The 17,427-nt window shown below is 44.1% G+C and overlaps 1 protein-coding gene across 5 annotated transcripts in view; it reads right to left on the bottom strand.

The window, feature by feature from the left end:
- LOC124721694 (membrane-associated tyrosine- and threonine-specific cdc2-inhibitory kinase) overlaps window positions 1-17,427 on the bottom strand; it is a 187,728-nt gene that overhangs the window by 132,828 nt on the left and 37,473 nt on the right. For all 5 annotated transcript variants that reach the window (XM_047246774.1, XM_047246776.1, XM_047246778.1 and 2 more), the window contains exon 4: window positions 15,364-15,565. In XM_047246774.1, coding sequence (XP_047102730.1) covers window positions 15,364-15,565 — 202 coding nt within the window. The remainder of the gene's footprint in view (window positions 1-15,363; window positions 15,566-17,427) is intronic.

Genomic DNA, 17,427 nt, shown 5'->3' with positions numbered 1-17,427 from the left:
TTTCAGATATGTTGAATTTCTAATCATAGAGAGTTTACCTGAAACAGGTACTCTTTCAAGTTCCCATTTTTCTTCTGAATGTGTAGTTCAACAATCTGCATAGGAACAGTAACATACACTGAAGAGCCAAAGAAACTGGTACACCTGCCTAGTATTGTGCAGGCCCAATGCCAAAACTCAGGCCACTTACGGCTATATGTTGACACAGTGTTGCATCATCATCTGCCTGCTGGTCAGTGCCCCAACAGTTACAGTGGCCAAGGATACTTGGCCGTATGGCAACCATGACTCCTGCAGCCGCAACAGCACAATAAACCCATATGGACACAAATATTGGTCGTCCAGCCAGACTAGACATACATCAAAGTAGGAAGTCATTAAGTCACCAAGTGTCTTAGTGTTGACCTCTGCTGTGAGGTTGCCTGCCAAGGGTGTTCAGCTGCCACCTGATAGGCAGAGGGTCAAGCTGAGTCCCTCTTAGCCACCAAGCTACTAGGCACTTGGCATCACCAGATGCCACCAGCCAACCAACTGTGTTGGGTTCACTACCTGGGTGTCTAAACCCATCACTTGTCACAGATGGGCTGTCGCTCAGTGTGTCACACACTGTGAGCTGTCAGCCTGCTGCACCAGTCCTGACGTCAGTCTGCCACAATCGAGACTGTCGACCATGCAAAATCACGTTAAGCGCAGCAGCAGCAGTACCTTCAATCACTACCTGATGTGGACCTGAGACATATTACAAACTACTGGATCTAATGAAAGTGATTATCAGCTTCCAAGTGGCTTCTGACTCTCCCCAAGCACTATCCTGCAACAGAATATGCTCAGACCCCCTGTACCATAGCACCTGCCAGAAGTTAATTCTCAAGACTTTACTCTCACACGAAGTACCAAGATTATTGGCTTTGACGTGTCATGGCAGATCGAAATTGTGTGCTGGACTGGGACTTCAAGCCAAAATCTTTGCCTCTAACAGTCAAATCCTCTACAAACTGAGTTATCCAGACACGACTCATGAGCCACTCTCACAGCTTTACTTCCACCAATTCCTCTTTCTTTCCTTCCAAACTAGTTGCAGATATGCTGTGAGGGTAGAATGCGAATTGTGCCCAGATAGCTCAGTCGACCAAGGAGTTGTTAAGACCCAATTAATTCTAATCTGACAGGAGTTTCATATCTGTGTGCACTCAACTGCAGAGTGAAACATTAATTTTGGAAGCTGTTGGAGTGTTCCGTCACTTCTGTGCATGATCCCCACTCTCTCTGTGGTGAGGGGAAGCAAGTCTGATCTTCCCGCACACTGCTAAAGAGTTTCACCACACTGTGTGCACCTGTGCAGCAGCTGAGGGTCCTTCACATTTAATGCTATGTCATGAAATAACCACCGATCTGGAATTAATTTATTTTTTTTATATAATTCAACAGCTCATATTTTAAATGACAGAAATCCAGAATTTAATAATTTTTGGTTTATTAGTTTGTAATAATTAATTAATTTTTTGATAATACAACAACTAACCATTACAAAATTTCTTTTTGTTAGAAACACACACAATGAAGGCACTTTTTTCCAAAGATGTTGCACTGTTTGTCCTTTTTTGCTTGATCAACCAGAATCATGATAGGTTAAGCACAATGAGACTGAAAATCCAAAAACAAGATGTTCAAAATAAAAGGAGTATAAGACAGAGACGCAGTGCTTTGCCCCTATTGTTCAACCTGTAAATCAAAGAAGCAATGACAGAAATAATAGGAGGTTCGAGAGTGGGATTAAGACTCATCATGAAAGGATATTATTGATAATATTTTCTGATAACATTGCTATCCTCAATGAAAATTAAGAATTACAGGGTATGCTGAATGGAATGAACAGCCTGATGAGTACAGAATATGGATTGATAGTAAAACAGAAAAAGACCAAAGTAATGAGCAGTAGCGGAAACAAGAATAGCGAGAAACTTAACATCAGAAATGGTGGAAGGGGGAGGGGGGGACACATGATGGACGAAACACAGAGGGAAAGCAGACTAGCACAGGCAAAGAAGGTATTCCTGGCCAAGGTAAGTCTACAGGTATCGAACATAGGACTTGACTTGAGGAAGAAATTTCTGAGAATGTATGTATGGATCACAGCACTGTAATGGTATTAAATTACAGCCAGTGTGAGAACTGGAACAGATTACAACTGAAGTGCTATATAAGAATGTTGAAAATTAGGTGGATTGATAAGATAAAGAATGATGAAGTTCTCACAGAATCGGCACAAAGATACAAACATATGGAAAACACTGACAAGAAGGAAGGAACAGGATGATTGGACACATGTTAAGACATCAGGGGATAACCTCCATGGTACTAGAAAGAGCTCTAGAAAGAAAAAATGTACAGGCAGACAGAGATTGGGATACACCCAACGAATAACTGAGGATGTAGGGTGTACGTGCCACTCTTAAGTTAAGAGGTTATGATAGGTTAGTCTACATGTTGATTACATACATCGCGCCTGTAAAACATGTACAATAGGCTGCACCCCCCTAAATGCTCTAAATCCACTGCACTCTATCCAATTTCTACACAATGATAAGTGACAACCTACATCATCCCATCCGTTCCACATCTGCACATTACCTATAAACATACTCACATAGTCATCCATGTGCATGTAATATGAATGATATGTTTCGATTGTACATGAAAGAAGGGGTAGGTACATTTAGATACCACAAACTCCATTAGATAATATCGTATGGAGAAGCCCACTTAATGACTTTGTATAAAACTAGAATGATATTGTGCATACTTCTTTTCTTTCCTTTCTTTTAACTGTATTTCTCGAGGCACTTTGTACATGAAATTGAAATGTTCTAAAAATATTTCAGGTGTGAAAATGAAGCAAGAGTGATGAGCTTTTCCAGCCTCAAAAAAACTATCTACAAAGAAATAACCATCGTGCATTAGCCAGGATCCCAATTAGGTAGGTGATGTGGTTTTAGAGGATTCATATACGTGTTCTACTCACAGTTGCAGTGAGATTCATACTAGATTGACAAGGAGGCAACCACAACAGTCAAGAACAACTTTTGCTAGGAACTGATTTTAGATTCTGGATTTTAGCGAGTATCGCCTCAGAGACTGATTTTATCACGTTTGTTCCACATACACCTGAAGGTTGCAGCACATCTCTCACTTGTATCATGGAATTGGGTTGATGGAGTGACTTCGGCCAAGTCTGACTGGATCCACTGGGATGAAAGTTCTCAGCAGATGGCAAAACCTGTTTGCCTTGTGTTTACAACAACTGCACAACAGTCCATTGCTAACTTCATGAAGAAAAATATAAATGATGTGATGATGTCTATTTTAGGCAAAGGACTCAATTTTGCACCAACACATAAAGCACCACGTCTTTCTAAGTTTCGTGAGTTGTGTTGAAGAAGCCATACAACTCCTTCCTTTGGATACAGCAGAAGAAATAAGAACAGAAGAAGAGCCATTCTCTTCGGTAAACTCCTCCTCAACAAAGTAACAATCTCTGCAGAAAGGGCTGCACTACAAAATCTCTGAGAGCATCCTGACGTATTGGTATTGAAGACCGATAAAAGTAATTGAACAGTAGTGTTACCTCTTAGGTTGTATGCTAATGAGGTGCATGGTCTACTAAGTGATTCTACATATAGGAAGACTTATTACAGTTGTATAGGATTTGTGCCACTCCTAAATTCTTCCCATCAGACCATCAAGACAATAAGTCCAAATGGTTGTGTACCACCACAACTTAACAGCCTTCCTAAAGTTCATAAAGAAGGCCTTCCTTTACAGCCAATAATACGCAGCAGTGGTGCACCCACATATGATTTAGACAACACCTTGCTATCTTGCTGAGTCCACTGGTGGACAAATGCTCACATCATATACGAAACTCAGCTGATTTTATCAACGGACTGAGGGCTCTCTGTCTGAATAGTTTGGACTACTTAGCTTTATGCAGTATCTCTTTTTACATAGGTCTCCCTCACAGATTCTCTGGCACTAACTGGTAATAAATTTCATGTGGACGTCACTGCTCTGTTTCGACACACACTTCCCCCAACCTATTTTATGTTCAACAATAAATATTTTGAAAATACTAAAGGCATCACCACGAGTAGTCCTCTGTCTGCCCTGGTAGCCAAGCTTTTTATGGATGACTTTTTAGGGGTTACAAGTGCGATACTTGGAGGTACGTGTACGATACTTTCATAGTGTGGCCTCGCGGAGAAGATAAATTTTTACATCACCTCAACTCTGGTTCACTATAGGATTAGAGGGGGAGGGGGAGGGGGAACGGGAGGAGGTTACTGTTTAATGTCCTATCAACAATGTGGTCATTAAAGACAGAGCACAAGGTCAGATTAGGAAAGGATGGAGAAGGAAAGTGGCCAGCCATGTCCTTTTGAAGGAAACATCCTAGCATTTGCCTTAACACTTTGGCGACCAAGCCTAAGTGTAGCTCGGGCCACAGGACTGAGCTCAATGGACCATGCCAGAGTGTAGTTTGGGTCGCAATGTTTCACGTCATGCAAGCCTCCTGTCACTCGAAAACGACTCATTACAAGTGATAACATTGTATAGACGTCTGGCTGGCTGTCCCTTGACTGGTGCTGCCCTCTTGTCAGGCTCTAGCATTACCTGGAAAGAAGCAGTAACGAACTTTAGCACTGCTGTCGTGTCTGACTGAGCCTGTGTGTGCTAACATTGTCGTATTTGCACGCGGTTTCGTTAGGTTTTATCACTGTTTGTGATCCTGCTACCACCAAGTCACGTTTATTGGGTCATCAAGAAATTTTAGAGGCACTGCAAAAAAGAATTGATTGATTCTGGATCAGAGGGAGAAATATCTGAGTGGGAACAGTCTGAAGAAGATTCAAATTCAGGTAAGCTACAGACTGATACAACTTGTCATCTTTAGGGCTGCTGCTTCAGTTACTGGCACTGCAATTACAAGTAAGTTATGTTTTCTTTGTCGTCATCTCGTCTTTCTTTTCTTCTTTACAGACGAATCTGATGATAAATATGCCGCTGTTCAAACAACTTCCAAGCGACAATGTTGTTCTGCTGCAACACAATCTTCTGCACCATCACGGAAGAGGTAGTGGTCTTCACAAACGAAATCAACAGATACTGATTTAGGTTGGAGATTCGAAGACCTACAGTCTCCTTTGCCACAGTTCTCTTACATAACTGGAGTAAGAGCTGCAGTTGACGAAAGATCCACTCCACTTAACGTGTTTTCTATTTTCTTTCCACATTCTATGATGAAACACACAAAATCAGAAATGAAGAGGTAGGCAAAGAGTGTTTATGATAAACTGAAATCAGGCTCCAAACTAAAGCCACATAGTGTTTGGCATCGTGGGTTGGAGTGAAGCTTCATGAAATTTATTTGTTTTTCGCCATAATTATTCATATTTGCCTTGTGAAGAAGCCAAAATTGGGAGGCTACTGGTCTGTCAATAGTTTTATTTCAACCCCTTTCCCAGGATCTATAATTAGCAGAAATAAGTTCAAGGCCATACTTTCAAATTTACATTTGAATGACAATTGTACCTAGATTCCCGGAGGTCAACCAATGCATGATGCTATGCATAAAATCAGACCAGCTCTCAATCATCTATTATGGGAATGTAAGAAATCATTTTATCCCTATGAAAACCTCATAACTGATGAAGGCATGCATGGATTTCGTGAGCAAGTGGTCTTTCGTGGCTACATAAAAAATAAACCAGACACGTATGGAATAAAAATGTTTACTGTTTGTGATTCTTGGAATGGTTACATTCTGGGATTTGAAGTATACAATAGTAAAGGATCGAAAGACAATTCCATAATACCACTCTTTCAGAGGTTGCTTGCCGATTATTTGGGTAAAGGTCACACTGTTTATATGGACAGATTTTACAATTCGCCAGCAGTTTTTGATTTTTTATGGAAAAATAAAATGAAAGCTGTATGCACATGTATGGCTAATCAAAAGGAACTGCCAAAAGAAAATAATGTTTTGAAGAAACTCCTAAGGAATCAGTCTGTGTCAATGAGGAGAAACCACCTGCTTTGTTTGAAGTGGAAGGACATTAGGGATGTCTTATGCCTTTCCTCTAAACACAAAATGACAACCTCTAAAATTTCTGTTTGTACGAAGGATGGTGTCAAGATCAAGTCAAAACCTGATGCTATTCTTGATCATAATACGAACAAAACGGGTTGATAGAAGTGATCAGATGATCTCCTATTATCCTTTCTAGAGGAAACAAATGAAGTGGTGGAAAAAACTATTTTCTTGCTTGCTCATAATGGCTGCAATGAATGAATGCTTTTGCTCTGTATCTTGAGACTAGAAACCCTAATGAGAAGAAAAACTGTCTTTTCCACCTTTTTGTGCCACATTGGCGAAGGACTCTTCCAGAAAGGCTCAATTGTGGCTAAAGAAACTGCCCCTAGTGCAACCATCAGCAATAGGCTTGTAGAACGACACTTCCTGAGAAAATTGCTGCAACTGAGAAGAAGCAACAACCAACAAGGGTGTCCAAGGTTGGTTTGGACCAAACAAAACTGGCAAAGCAAGCAGGAAGGAAACAAGATGGTATTGCCCTGACTGTAACACCTCTCTGAATGCCAGAATGCTTCAGACTTTGCCACACAAAATACAGTTATATGTGAATGTGCTTAAATCCACACCTCGCACTTCTGTGATGATAGATAATCAAATCCCTGTCAAAGGACATGGTTCAGTCGTTCCAGTTCTGGTTGGTAATGGGTAGGTGGGGTGGGGTGGTGTGGTGTTTCTTTCTGATTGGTGCCTGATATGGATGTGAGGACCACGAGGATCAGGTGTATGTGAGGATATGGCATGGGAGATCTCTTTGTGAATTAGGTGTCCCGGCATTGGGTCCAGATTATAAAGATGTCATCAATAAACCTGAACCAGACCAGGGGTTTCGCGTTTTGGGCAGCTAGGAATGTTTCCTCTGCGTGGCCCTTTAAGAGGTTGCCATAGGAGGGCAATCGAATTTAATTCGTGTGACTGACTATATATCATGTGCGATCAGATGTACCTTAGTCACAACACTACCCCCCGCTCTCAACACAACTCCTTTCACTCTTTACACCCAACAATGTTATCCAACTCCCGCCATGAGAAACTGACACCTTTCCTCGCCACTTTATTCGCCAACTTCTTTCCCCAGTGCCATCTCCGTGCCCCTCCCCCCCCCCCCCCCTTCCACCACAATGAACAATTCCTCTCATTCCTCTATTTATCTTTTATCTGTACCAGTTCAGAAAGTTTCCCTAGCCAAAGCAAAAACCCTGCCCCATATCCTGCTCCTTAAATTCTGCCTAAGCCATGGAATCTCCCCCCCCCCCCCCTCCCCAATGGCCTAACCACAAACCACCTTACTTCTGGATCCCATCCCTCCTTCCACAAAGACTTTCACCTTTTCATATTCCACCAGTCCCTTTGTCCCAAACCTTGTTCTACAAAAACATGTCTCCATGACACAGGCAGCCCTGAATGACTTCCACTCACAGGCATCCCTGAACCACTTCCACTCCCTTCACAAAATAGTTACTATGCAATCCCCACTACCTACACCTCATCACCCAAATAGAAAAAAAAAATGGTTCAAATGGCTCTGAGCACTAGGGGACTTAACATCTGTGGTCATCAGTCCCCTAGAACTTAGAACTACTTAAACCTAACTAACCTACAGACATCACACACACACACACACACCCATGCCCGAGGCAGGATTCGAACCTGCGACCGTAGCGGTCACGCGGTTCCAGACTGAAGCGCCTAGAACCGCACAGCCACACCGGCCGGCAGTCACCCAAATAGAAATCCTGACACTCCATCAACTAGAACAACATTTCAAACAAAACCTCCACAAGTCATCCAGCCTGCTGACATCCCACTCTTGCCTTGGGACACAACTATCCATCTCCCATCCTACCCACAGAGTTACTCCTTGTCAACCCCTCATAGCAACCAGACCCTGCCTTGCTGACCTTTTCAACATACCACATCCTCCAAAACCCTCAACCAACACTCCAAGAAATCCAGAACCAAAACAATCTTTGAACACTGTCGTTAACCTCGCCACCAAAATCCTCAGCCACACAGAAGTTTCAGTCCTACTCCCCCCACACCTAACCACCCCCCAGTCTTCTTAAAGGAATTTCTAATTTCCAACCTGACATCATCCTTCTCCAGGTCTCTCCCTAAGAACATTAACCTTTCAGCAGAAGAAATGACTGCACTACAAAACCTAAAAACAGATCCTGACCTGGTCATTCTCCTGGCAGAAAAGATTTCACCGCTGTTGCGATGAACCAGAGTTAGTTTGTTTAGTTTTGTTTTACGCTGCAAAAAAAAACTGGGGTCAAAACTATAGAACACAAACACACAGAGGACGGACACGTCTATACGTCAGTCCCAATGGACAGAATAGGAGACAGCTAAAAACAGGCACATGGAAAATGGGCTAAAAGAAGAAACATACAAAAATGGAGGTCCAAAACTAAAAATTAAATGGCCATTGCCATATTGCTTCGGCAGATAAAAAGTAAAACACAGTTGAAAGCCCATGCGTCATTCGCTAAAACTGCTGATAAATCAGATGGCAAACCCAAGCTGAAATTTAAATTCTTAAAAAAGGGCATTCCAGCAGGAAGTGGGGGACAGTTAAAATTTGGGCGCAATGCGTACGAAGTGGCAGGGTAGTGACATTGAGCAAATGATTATGGCTAAAAAGGCAGTGACCAATACAAAGCCGAATTAAAATAATCTCCTCCCGGCCCTCCTGCCAGGGGGAGGTCAACCAAGGCACCGGGAGGGGCTTAATAAACCGGAGCTTATTCCCGTGAAGGGAGGACAATTGGCGATGGCAAAGAGACACCACCTCCTGACAGATGGCAATGCAGAGATCATCGGAGGGAACTTGTGGGCTGAGGTATGAGGACTGCATCCTTGGCAGCAGCGTCAGCAGCCTCGTTTCCTGGCAGACCAACATGACCAGGGACCCATCGAAACATCACACTGGCTCCACCAAGAATGAGCAAGTGACAGTTTTCTTGGACCCGCTGCACTAAGGGATGAGCAGTGTACGGCACACAGAGACTTTGAACAGAGGACACAAATTGGAAAGCTGTGTCGCCAGATGTACTCTGACGCCTGATACAAGTTGAAAAGCTCGGCTGTAAATACTGGGTAATGCGCTGGAAGCTGATATCGAAAGACACGGGTGCAATGACGAAGGCACACCCAACCCCAAGGTCAGTCCAAGAACTGCGAAGGTCATGAAACTGAAGGCGATAGACCGAGGCTGGAGTAGTGTCCTTAGGATGTGAGTGAATGCCAAGGTTAACATGAGCCACTTCACGAAGCCAATGTGTGAAGGATTCACACACACTGGGAAGGACACAGGTAGCATGAAATTAAGCCGCCACACCAAGTAGCAAAGGTGGACTCCAGGAGGTAACAGAGAAGAGGGACGAGCCCCATACCAACAATCAAAGTAACCATCAAAGACCGAGGCAGAGAAAGGGTTGCCACGCGTGGCACACAAACAGCATGCATACCTGCTGAGGAGAAAGTCACGGTGGTAGGACAGTGGTGGTTCAGCAGCTTCAGCATTCAGACTCTCAACCGGGCTGTTGTAAAAGGCGCCCGTGACCAAACGGATGCCATGATGATCGATAGTGTTGAGACGGCGCAAAAGGGATGGGGTGTGCAGATGCATAAACAAAGCACCCATTGTCAAGTTTCGAATGGACAAGGGACTGGTACAAATGGAGGAGGGTGGTTCTATAGGCACCCCAGGAAGTACCACTGAGGATACGTAGGAAATTGAGGGACCGTGTGCAGCTGGCTGCCAGGTGCGATACTTGGGAGGACCATGAGTGTTTCCTATCGAGCAGGAGCCCCAGGAATTTCAGAGTGTTAACAAATGAAATGGCAACAGACCCAAGACAGAGATATGGTGGGAGAAACCATTTGCGCCGCCAGAAATTCATACAGACAGTTTTGTCAGAGGAAAAGACAAAGCCATTGCCGATGCTCCAGGAGTGAAGACAATCAAGACAGCACTGAAAATGCTGCTCAGTGTGACAGGTCCGTGAAGAACTGCAACAGATGGCAAAATCATCGACAAAAAGGGAGCCAGAGGTGCACGGTGGGAGACAGGCCATTATAGGGTTAATGGCAATAGCAAAGAGGACAACGCTCAGGACAGAACCCTAAAGCACACCATTTTCCTGGATAAAGGTGTCCAACAAGGCAGTACCCACATGTACCTTGAAAACTCGGTACTGTAAAAATGCCCGAAGAAACCAGGGCAGGTGCCCACGGAAGCCCTGTGTGTAAAGAGTACGGAGGATACCAGTTCTCCAGCAAGTGTCATAGGTCTTCTCTAAATCCAAAAACATGGCCACAGTCTGGGATTTCAACAGAAAACCATTCATGACACGGGTGGACAAAGTAATGAGATGGTCAACTGCAGAATGAGACTTGAGCCACCACACCAGCCAGGTATGAATCATATGTTCCATCACCTTGCAAATGCAGGTGGTAAGAGAGATGTGGCGGTAGCTAGAAGGAAGGCTTTTGTCCTTGCTGGGCTTAGGTATGGGTATGACGGTGATTTCACGTCAGCATCCAGGAAATGTGCCCTCAGCCCAGCTGTGGATGTACACGTTAAGCAGAAAATGCTTGCCTGCAAGAGAGAGGTGCTGCAATATCTGAATTTGGATGGCGTCTGGTCCTGGGATGGAGGATTGAGATGAACTGAGAGCATTATCTAGCTCCCTCATAGTAAATGCGGCATTGTAGCACTCGTGATTCTGAAAAGCGAAGGGTATCACCCGAGCCTCCTCCACTTGTCTCCAATGGACGAAGTGGGAAGAGCTCGAAACTTCTTCAAAATGGTAGCCCAAGATGTTGGAGATAGCAATAGGGTCCATGATAATATCATCGGCTACTGTCAGGCTGGAAATTGGTGAATGGATCTTGGTTCCAGAGAGCTGTCGGAGGTTGGCCCACACTACAGAGGAAGGTGTGGAACTGTTAAAAGAACTAGTGAATGAAATCGAGCTAGCTCTTTTGCTATCCCGAAGAATTCAACGACACTTCGTATGCACCTGTTTATAATGAATTCAGTTTTCCAGCATAGGGTGGCGGTTAAAAATGCGTTGAGCACATCTCCATGCGCGAATTGTGTTGTGGCATGCCTCAGTGCACCAAGAGACTGGGACATGATGTGGCAAAGAGGAAGTGCAAGGAATGGAACATTCTGCAGCAGTAAGGATAACATTGGTGAGGTAGTCCACCTGGTCATCACAACTGGGGAAATCTTGTTCTTCAAAGGTCACAAGGGAGGAGTAAAGCTGCCCGTCAGCCTTAGTAAGATGCCATTTGAGCGTGCATGTGGGTGGGTTAGGAGTCAGCAGACAGAGAGCACATGGGAAATTGTCACTTGAGTAGTAGGCGTCAGAAAGAACAGACCGGTGAAGACGATGGGTAAGTTGGGGAACGCAAAAGGATAGATCCATATAGGAACAGGTGTGCAAAGGAGTTGGAAAGTAAAGTGGGTGCTCCAGTGTTAAGGCAGAAGAGGTTAATGTGGTTAAGAATGTCAGCCAAGAGGGCACCTCTCTTGACAGGTCATGGGAGAACCCCAAAGGGGATAATGTGCATTAAAGTCACTGAGTAGCAAAAACAGGGGAGGTAGCTGCCAAATAAGCTGAAGGAAGTCTGCCCTGGTGACAGCAAATGACGGAAGGACATAAACGGTACAGATGGAAAAAGTCAGGCAGGGAAGGAAAAGGCGAACTGCAACAGCTTGAAGATAGGTAGTCAGGGAGATGGGTTGACTATGAAGGTCATCCCGTATGAGCAGCACGATGCCCCCATGAGATGGAATGCCGATGTCAGGGGGAAGTTCAAAACGAATCGGTAAGTAATGTGAAAACTCAAAGCAGTCATGAGGCCATAATTTTGTTTTCTGAAGGCAAAGTACAAGGGGATGCTGCAATGCTAAAAGCAGCCATAAAAACTCTTTGTGGGACCAAAGGCCTCGAATGTTCAAGTGAAGGATGGTCATGATGAGGAAGAGATGTAGGGGTTTCAACTTAGCGGCCGCCAAGTGACAGCCGGTGTAGAGTCATTACTACAGGGCACAAAAGCAGGAGGATCCTGCTCCATGGGGTCTGCAGAAGCATCGGCGTGCTTGTGCAGTCGGTCTGTGGAGTCCAACGCTGTAAAACTGTTGGTGGTGCGTACCAGCGAAACAGATGCCAGCCAGGCTAAGGGACCACGTGGTGACACCGTCGAGCAGGATCTTCGAGTTTGTGGAGGAGAAGATCGTTTGTCTTTAGGGGACTTCTTTGAGCCCTTATGGTTAGAGGAAGACTTGGGTAGTGTTTGGCAGGAGGGACGTAGGAAGTTTTCATGGGAGTACTCCTTCCATCCTTTCCTATCTGTTGGTTGTGTAGTGGGTGGCTTTGTCCCTTGAGGCGAGAGTTTGATGGTTTATTGCATCAGTGGGATGGGGGTACACCGATGCTACCTTGACACTGGGCAATTTCACAACCTCAGAGCTGAATCCGAGGTCGCATGTCTGAGTGGGCATGTCCTTCATGGAGCGAGGGGTAACAAGAACAGAACTACTGGTGCCAGACAGGAGAACACAGGGTTAGTGACTAGCCAGTAACTTGCACCCTGGGTAAGGCACTTTTTCCTTTACCCAAATCTTTTGAACAACCCACTCATCTAAATACATGGGAAAATCCCGAGAGGAGGTGGCATGGCCGCCATTGCAGTTGATACAGCAGGCAGGAGGCGGCACACATTCGCCCTCATTTGCATCCCTGCCACAGGTTGCGCATTTGGCTGGGTGTTGACACGATGTTCGAGTGTGACTGAAACGATGACACTGGTAGCAGCACATCGGATTCTGAATGTATGGCCGGACTGTGATAATTTCATAGCCTGCTTTGATCTTGGACGGCAGCACCACCCTATCAAAGGTGAGCAAAAGAGTGCGGGCGGCCACCAAGGAGGAACTGACCTTTTTCATTACACGATGGATGGCAATGACACCCTGATCAGAGGGGTAAGATTGTATTTCGGCCTCAGTTAGACCATCAAGCAGCCTGGTGTAAATTACACCATGGGAAGAATTTAAAGTGTGATGGGCCTCAAGACGAATGGGTAGTCGTGGAGAAGTGAGACAGCAAGCAGTAGTTGTGTTAGAGAATCAGAAGCAGTCTCCAAAAGCAAAGTGCCAATTTGCAAACAAAGCTGGCTTTCACAGGGCAAGCAATTCCATCACCATTTCTGGATAATGAACAGAATGACGGTGGTGAGGGTCTGACTCTTCAGTATGTGAGACCACAACGAACCGCGGTGCAGCAGGAAGGGACTTCAAATCGGTAGCCTCATTACGTTTACGTTTCACAGACGTCGATGGGGAGGACAATTGACTCATCGTGAGGAAATCCCCATGATTGCCAATGTCTCCAGTGGCGTGCTCCTTCCAACTGGGGGGGGGGGGGGGGGGGCCTCCCCTTCACAAAGGGCGCACCCATCTTAGGTGATTGTTCCCACATCAGGTCACACCTCCCGAATGCCTGACAGAGGGTCCAATCAGCAATTTGGGAAGGTTACAGCTCAGGCAATCATCCCTCCCTGGGCCTGGCCTGTACCATGGGGTACATGCGAACCCCACCTGTCGACCTGGGGCTGAGAATTACGTGTTACCCAGTCACCTGTTATGCGTCAGACGTGTGGGCCAGCCTTCAGGAGTGCGCAGGGAGGAAGAAGAGGATCCTCAAACGCCGAAGCAGAGGAATGAAAGGAGAAGGGAAAAAAAAAGAAAGGCAAAGGGAGCCAAAAACAAAGTTGAGACTGTTTGCACATCAGCGACAGAATGTAGGGCATTCCCAATAATAACCCAGACATGTTCCCAAGGGAGGGGAAAAAGAATAGCAAGAGGATAGACATGCAGCACAGAAGGGAGAAAGTGCTGCAAAGGCTGTGGCCCCGTGGTAGCCAAGTACGAACCTGCCAAAAAGTGGCAAGCCCCCTGGGGGGATGAAGCGGAGTGACAACCTGGCAGAGGGCCTCCGCCAGTTGCCCGACAGCTCCACCTACAAGTGCTGCCAAGGTGACCCTATCCCAGAAGTCAACCATGACCTCCAGTCCCCGCTGAAATCCTCAGGCACTTCCCAGAACCTCTCTCCTGAATCAATCTACCCCCTCACCCTCTACATGCTCCCCAAAATCCACAAACCTAATAATCCTGGGTGTCCCATTGTGGCTGGGTACAGTGCTCCCACCAAAAGAATCCAGGCCCTTGTTGACCAATATCTGCAACCAATTGTCCAAAACCTAGCCTCCCACACTGATGACACCAACCACTTTCTGAACCTGTTTCCCGCCATCATCACACCCTTACCTCCCAGATCCCTACTCATCACTGTTGACCTCCTTATGCACCAACATCCCACATGGCCATGGCCTTACCATGATTGAACACTATGTCTCCCAAAACCCTGCAGGTCCCAAACAGACCCCTTCATACCTCGTACACCTAACCAACTACATCCTAACCCGTAACTACTTCACCTTTGAAGGAAAGGTATACAAACAAATTCGTGGCACAGCCATTGGCAACCGCATGGCACCCTCCTATGCCAACCTCTTCATGGGCCACCTAGAGGAAACATTTCTAGCTTCCCAAAACCCCAAACTCTTGGTCTAGTTCTGGTTTATTGATGACATCTTTATAATCTGGACCAAAAGTCAGGACACCTTATGTTTCCTCCACAAGCTCATCATCATCTCTCCCATCCACTTCGCCTGGTCCTCCTCCACCTTTCACCACTTTCCTAGATGTCTATATCCCCTTCTCAGATTGCTCCATCCACACCTTGGTCCATATCAAACCCACCAACAGTACCTGCACTTTGACAGCTGCCACCTCTTCCACACCAAAAAATCGCTCCCACACAGATTTGCCACCCATGGTAGACGGATCTGTATGGATGAGAACTCCCTTGCCCAGTATGCTGAATGCCTCACAAAGGCCTCCTATCCTTTATTCATAAATAATTCATCATTATTTGAAAAACAATATTTTTCAGAATCAAAATTTTTTACCATTCTTCAAAAGATAAAAACTAAAATAAAAATGCATTATCTGCAAAATGTTAAATTGGTCTTTGACAAACTGTAGTTAAACTTGACATTTCTACAAAGCAAACCTTTGAAACATTCTTCAACATGTGAAGCTTCAGGTGAGTGAATGACAAATATGAAATTACCAGTGTTACATCTAACAGAATACTCCAAAGTGTTTCCCCTGGAATAGGGAAGCATCTGACACCAAAATGTTCTAGAGTTTCTTGGCACCATTCCATCTGCATATATATATAATCTGCCTCTTGCCAAGCAACATACAGCTTAACAATGTTGTCATGGCATGGAATCAGTTCATGGTTCCTTATCTCTCTTGCATATTTCTTCCTGTAAACAAAATATTACACATGTTTATTTATTAAAAATTAAATTATAATATTTTACCCACAAACAAAAGAAGCAATGTACAATAATTTTTCTGCTCAACAAAACAATACACTAAATGAAGTCCAGTTTTGCAAGCTCGCTAGATGTTAATAGCCCCCTGTGGTATTAAACAAGGAAGTGTGCAAATAAATACCAATATTTCACCTCTAGTGCTGGCAACATGGTTCTGAAAATATCCCACAAATTAAAACAGCTCATATTATTAGTTTAAATTTTCCTAATTGTCTGGAACTCCTGTTAGCTTTCTACCTAACAAGTTGCATAAATAATTAAATTACAATACACTAAATTTCAGTTACCATTATTCTTCAACTGCCAAAAACAGACAATGGGATGTTCAGGACACCCCATACCTGGCCTAACAAAATTAAGTGAATCTATTGTTGTCTAATACCAGTATCCTGTTTTCCAAGTGAAATAAAAGTGAGTCCATCTACTTTCTGTCACTGTATGGCAACAACTCAATCTGCAGTATGTGTACATATGAAGAAAGAGAAACAGATTAATTGAAGTAGTTGAAGTAATGTATGATAAATTAGATTCAGAACCACCTGGTGAGTACATATAACTGGAACATGAAACTGATACAGAGATGGATATTGATGAAAATGAAAAGTTCTGAAAATAGCAATTTCTACTTGGGAAGAGACAAATCAACTAAATGGATGATGAACTCAACTAGGAAATGTACGCTCGCAATATCAAAATACTATAACTCATCCACCAGATGTGAACGGTGCACCCAGAACTGCCAAATCAATCTTCGAGTGATTCCTTTTGGTTTTTGATGAAAAAAATGTGTGGATATACTAACATGTACATACGAAGCATTTTGAGCAATTTTGTCAGGAAACAAAATGACACAGAGATGTAACTGAATTTAAGGCTTTTGTTGGGTTACTTATTTTATCCAGTTTTTACTGCTCTGGACACGCAAGCCTACAGGATGTGTAGAACACAAATGGTTTCAGATCCGAGAATTTCACAGTGCGGTAAGGTAGTATCGGTTCCTATTCCTGGTCAGATGCAAACAGTGTGATGACAATCAAATCAGGCATGAATGAAACAAAATAGATACCCTTGCACCTATTAGAGAAATATTTGAACTGTCCCAGGAAAACACCAACAAGAACTACACAGCATCTGAATATACTACAGTGGGTGAATTGTTAGTCACTTTCATAGTAAAATGTAGTTTTCACCAGCATGTACCAAGCAAGCCATCAAAGTACAGTCTGAAGATTCTAACACACTATGATGCCAGACTTTGTAAGCCCTGGCATAGGAGACATGTCAGAAAACAGTAAAGTTTCAGACTCACTGCAAGAGGTGGGAATTTATCTGATGATGATGGCCGAGGTTACTGGCAGACAACTGGTTTACTAGTTGTTTGTGTAAGGAACTGCTGAAGAAAAAAAACTTTCTTTAGTTCGAACTATTCCTTAAAACTAAACCTGAACTTTCTCCTGAATTTGTTAATGCTAATCAACATGAAGTAAACAGTAGCTTATTTGGATTTCAAAACAATTTGACAGTTCTCTCTTGCGTGTCAAGAAAGAACACGAACATGATACTTCTTTCATCAACACATTTTGGCAATAAAATAGATGACAGCACATGGGAGAAAAGGGAGCTTGAAATTATCACAATGAACAATTCCACAAAAAGAGGCACCAATATACTGGATGAGAAAGTGCACCACCTACTCCACATCAAGAAAAATATTTTTCCATACCTTGGATATTGCTGGAATAAATGCTCAAACAACATTCACCAGAAATAATGAGGCCGATAATAGAGCC

This window comes from Schistocerca piceifrons, chromosome X, assembly GCF_021461385.2.
Source record: "Schistocerca piceifrons isolate TAMUIC-IGC-003096 chromosome X, iqSchPice1.1, whole genome shotgun sequence".
In the NCBI taxonomy this organism is placed as follows: domain Eukaryota; kingdom Metazoa; phylum Arthropoda; class Insecta; order Orthoptera; family Acrididae; genus Schistocerca; species Schistocerca piceifrons.
The sequence above is the reverse complement of the archived record's forward strand: the minus strand, read 5'-3'. Positions and strand labels throughout refer to the sequence as shown.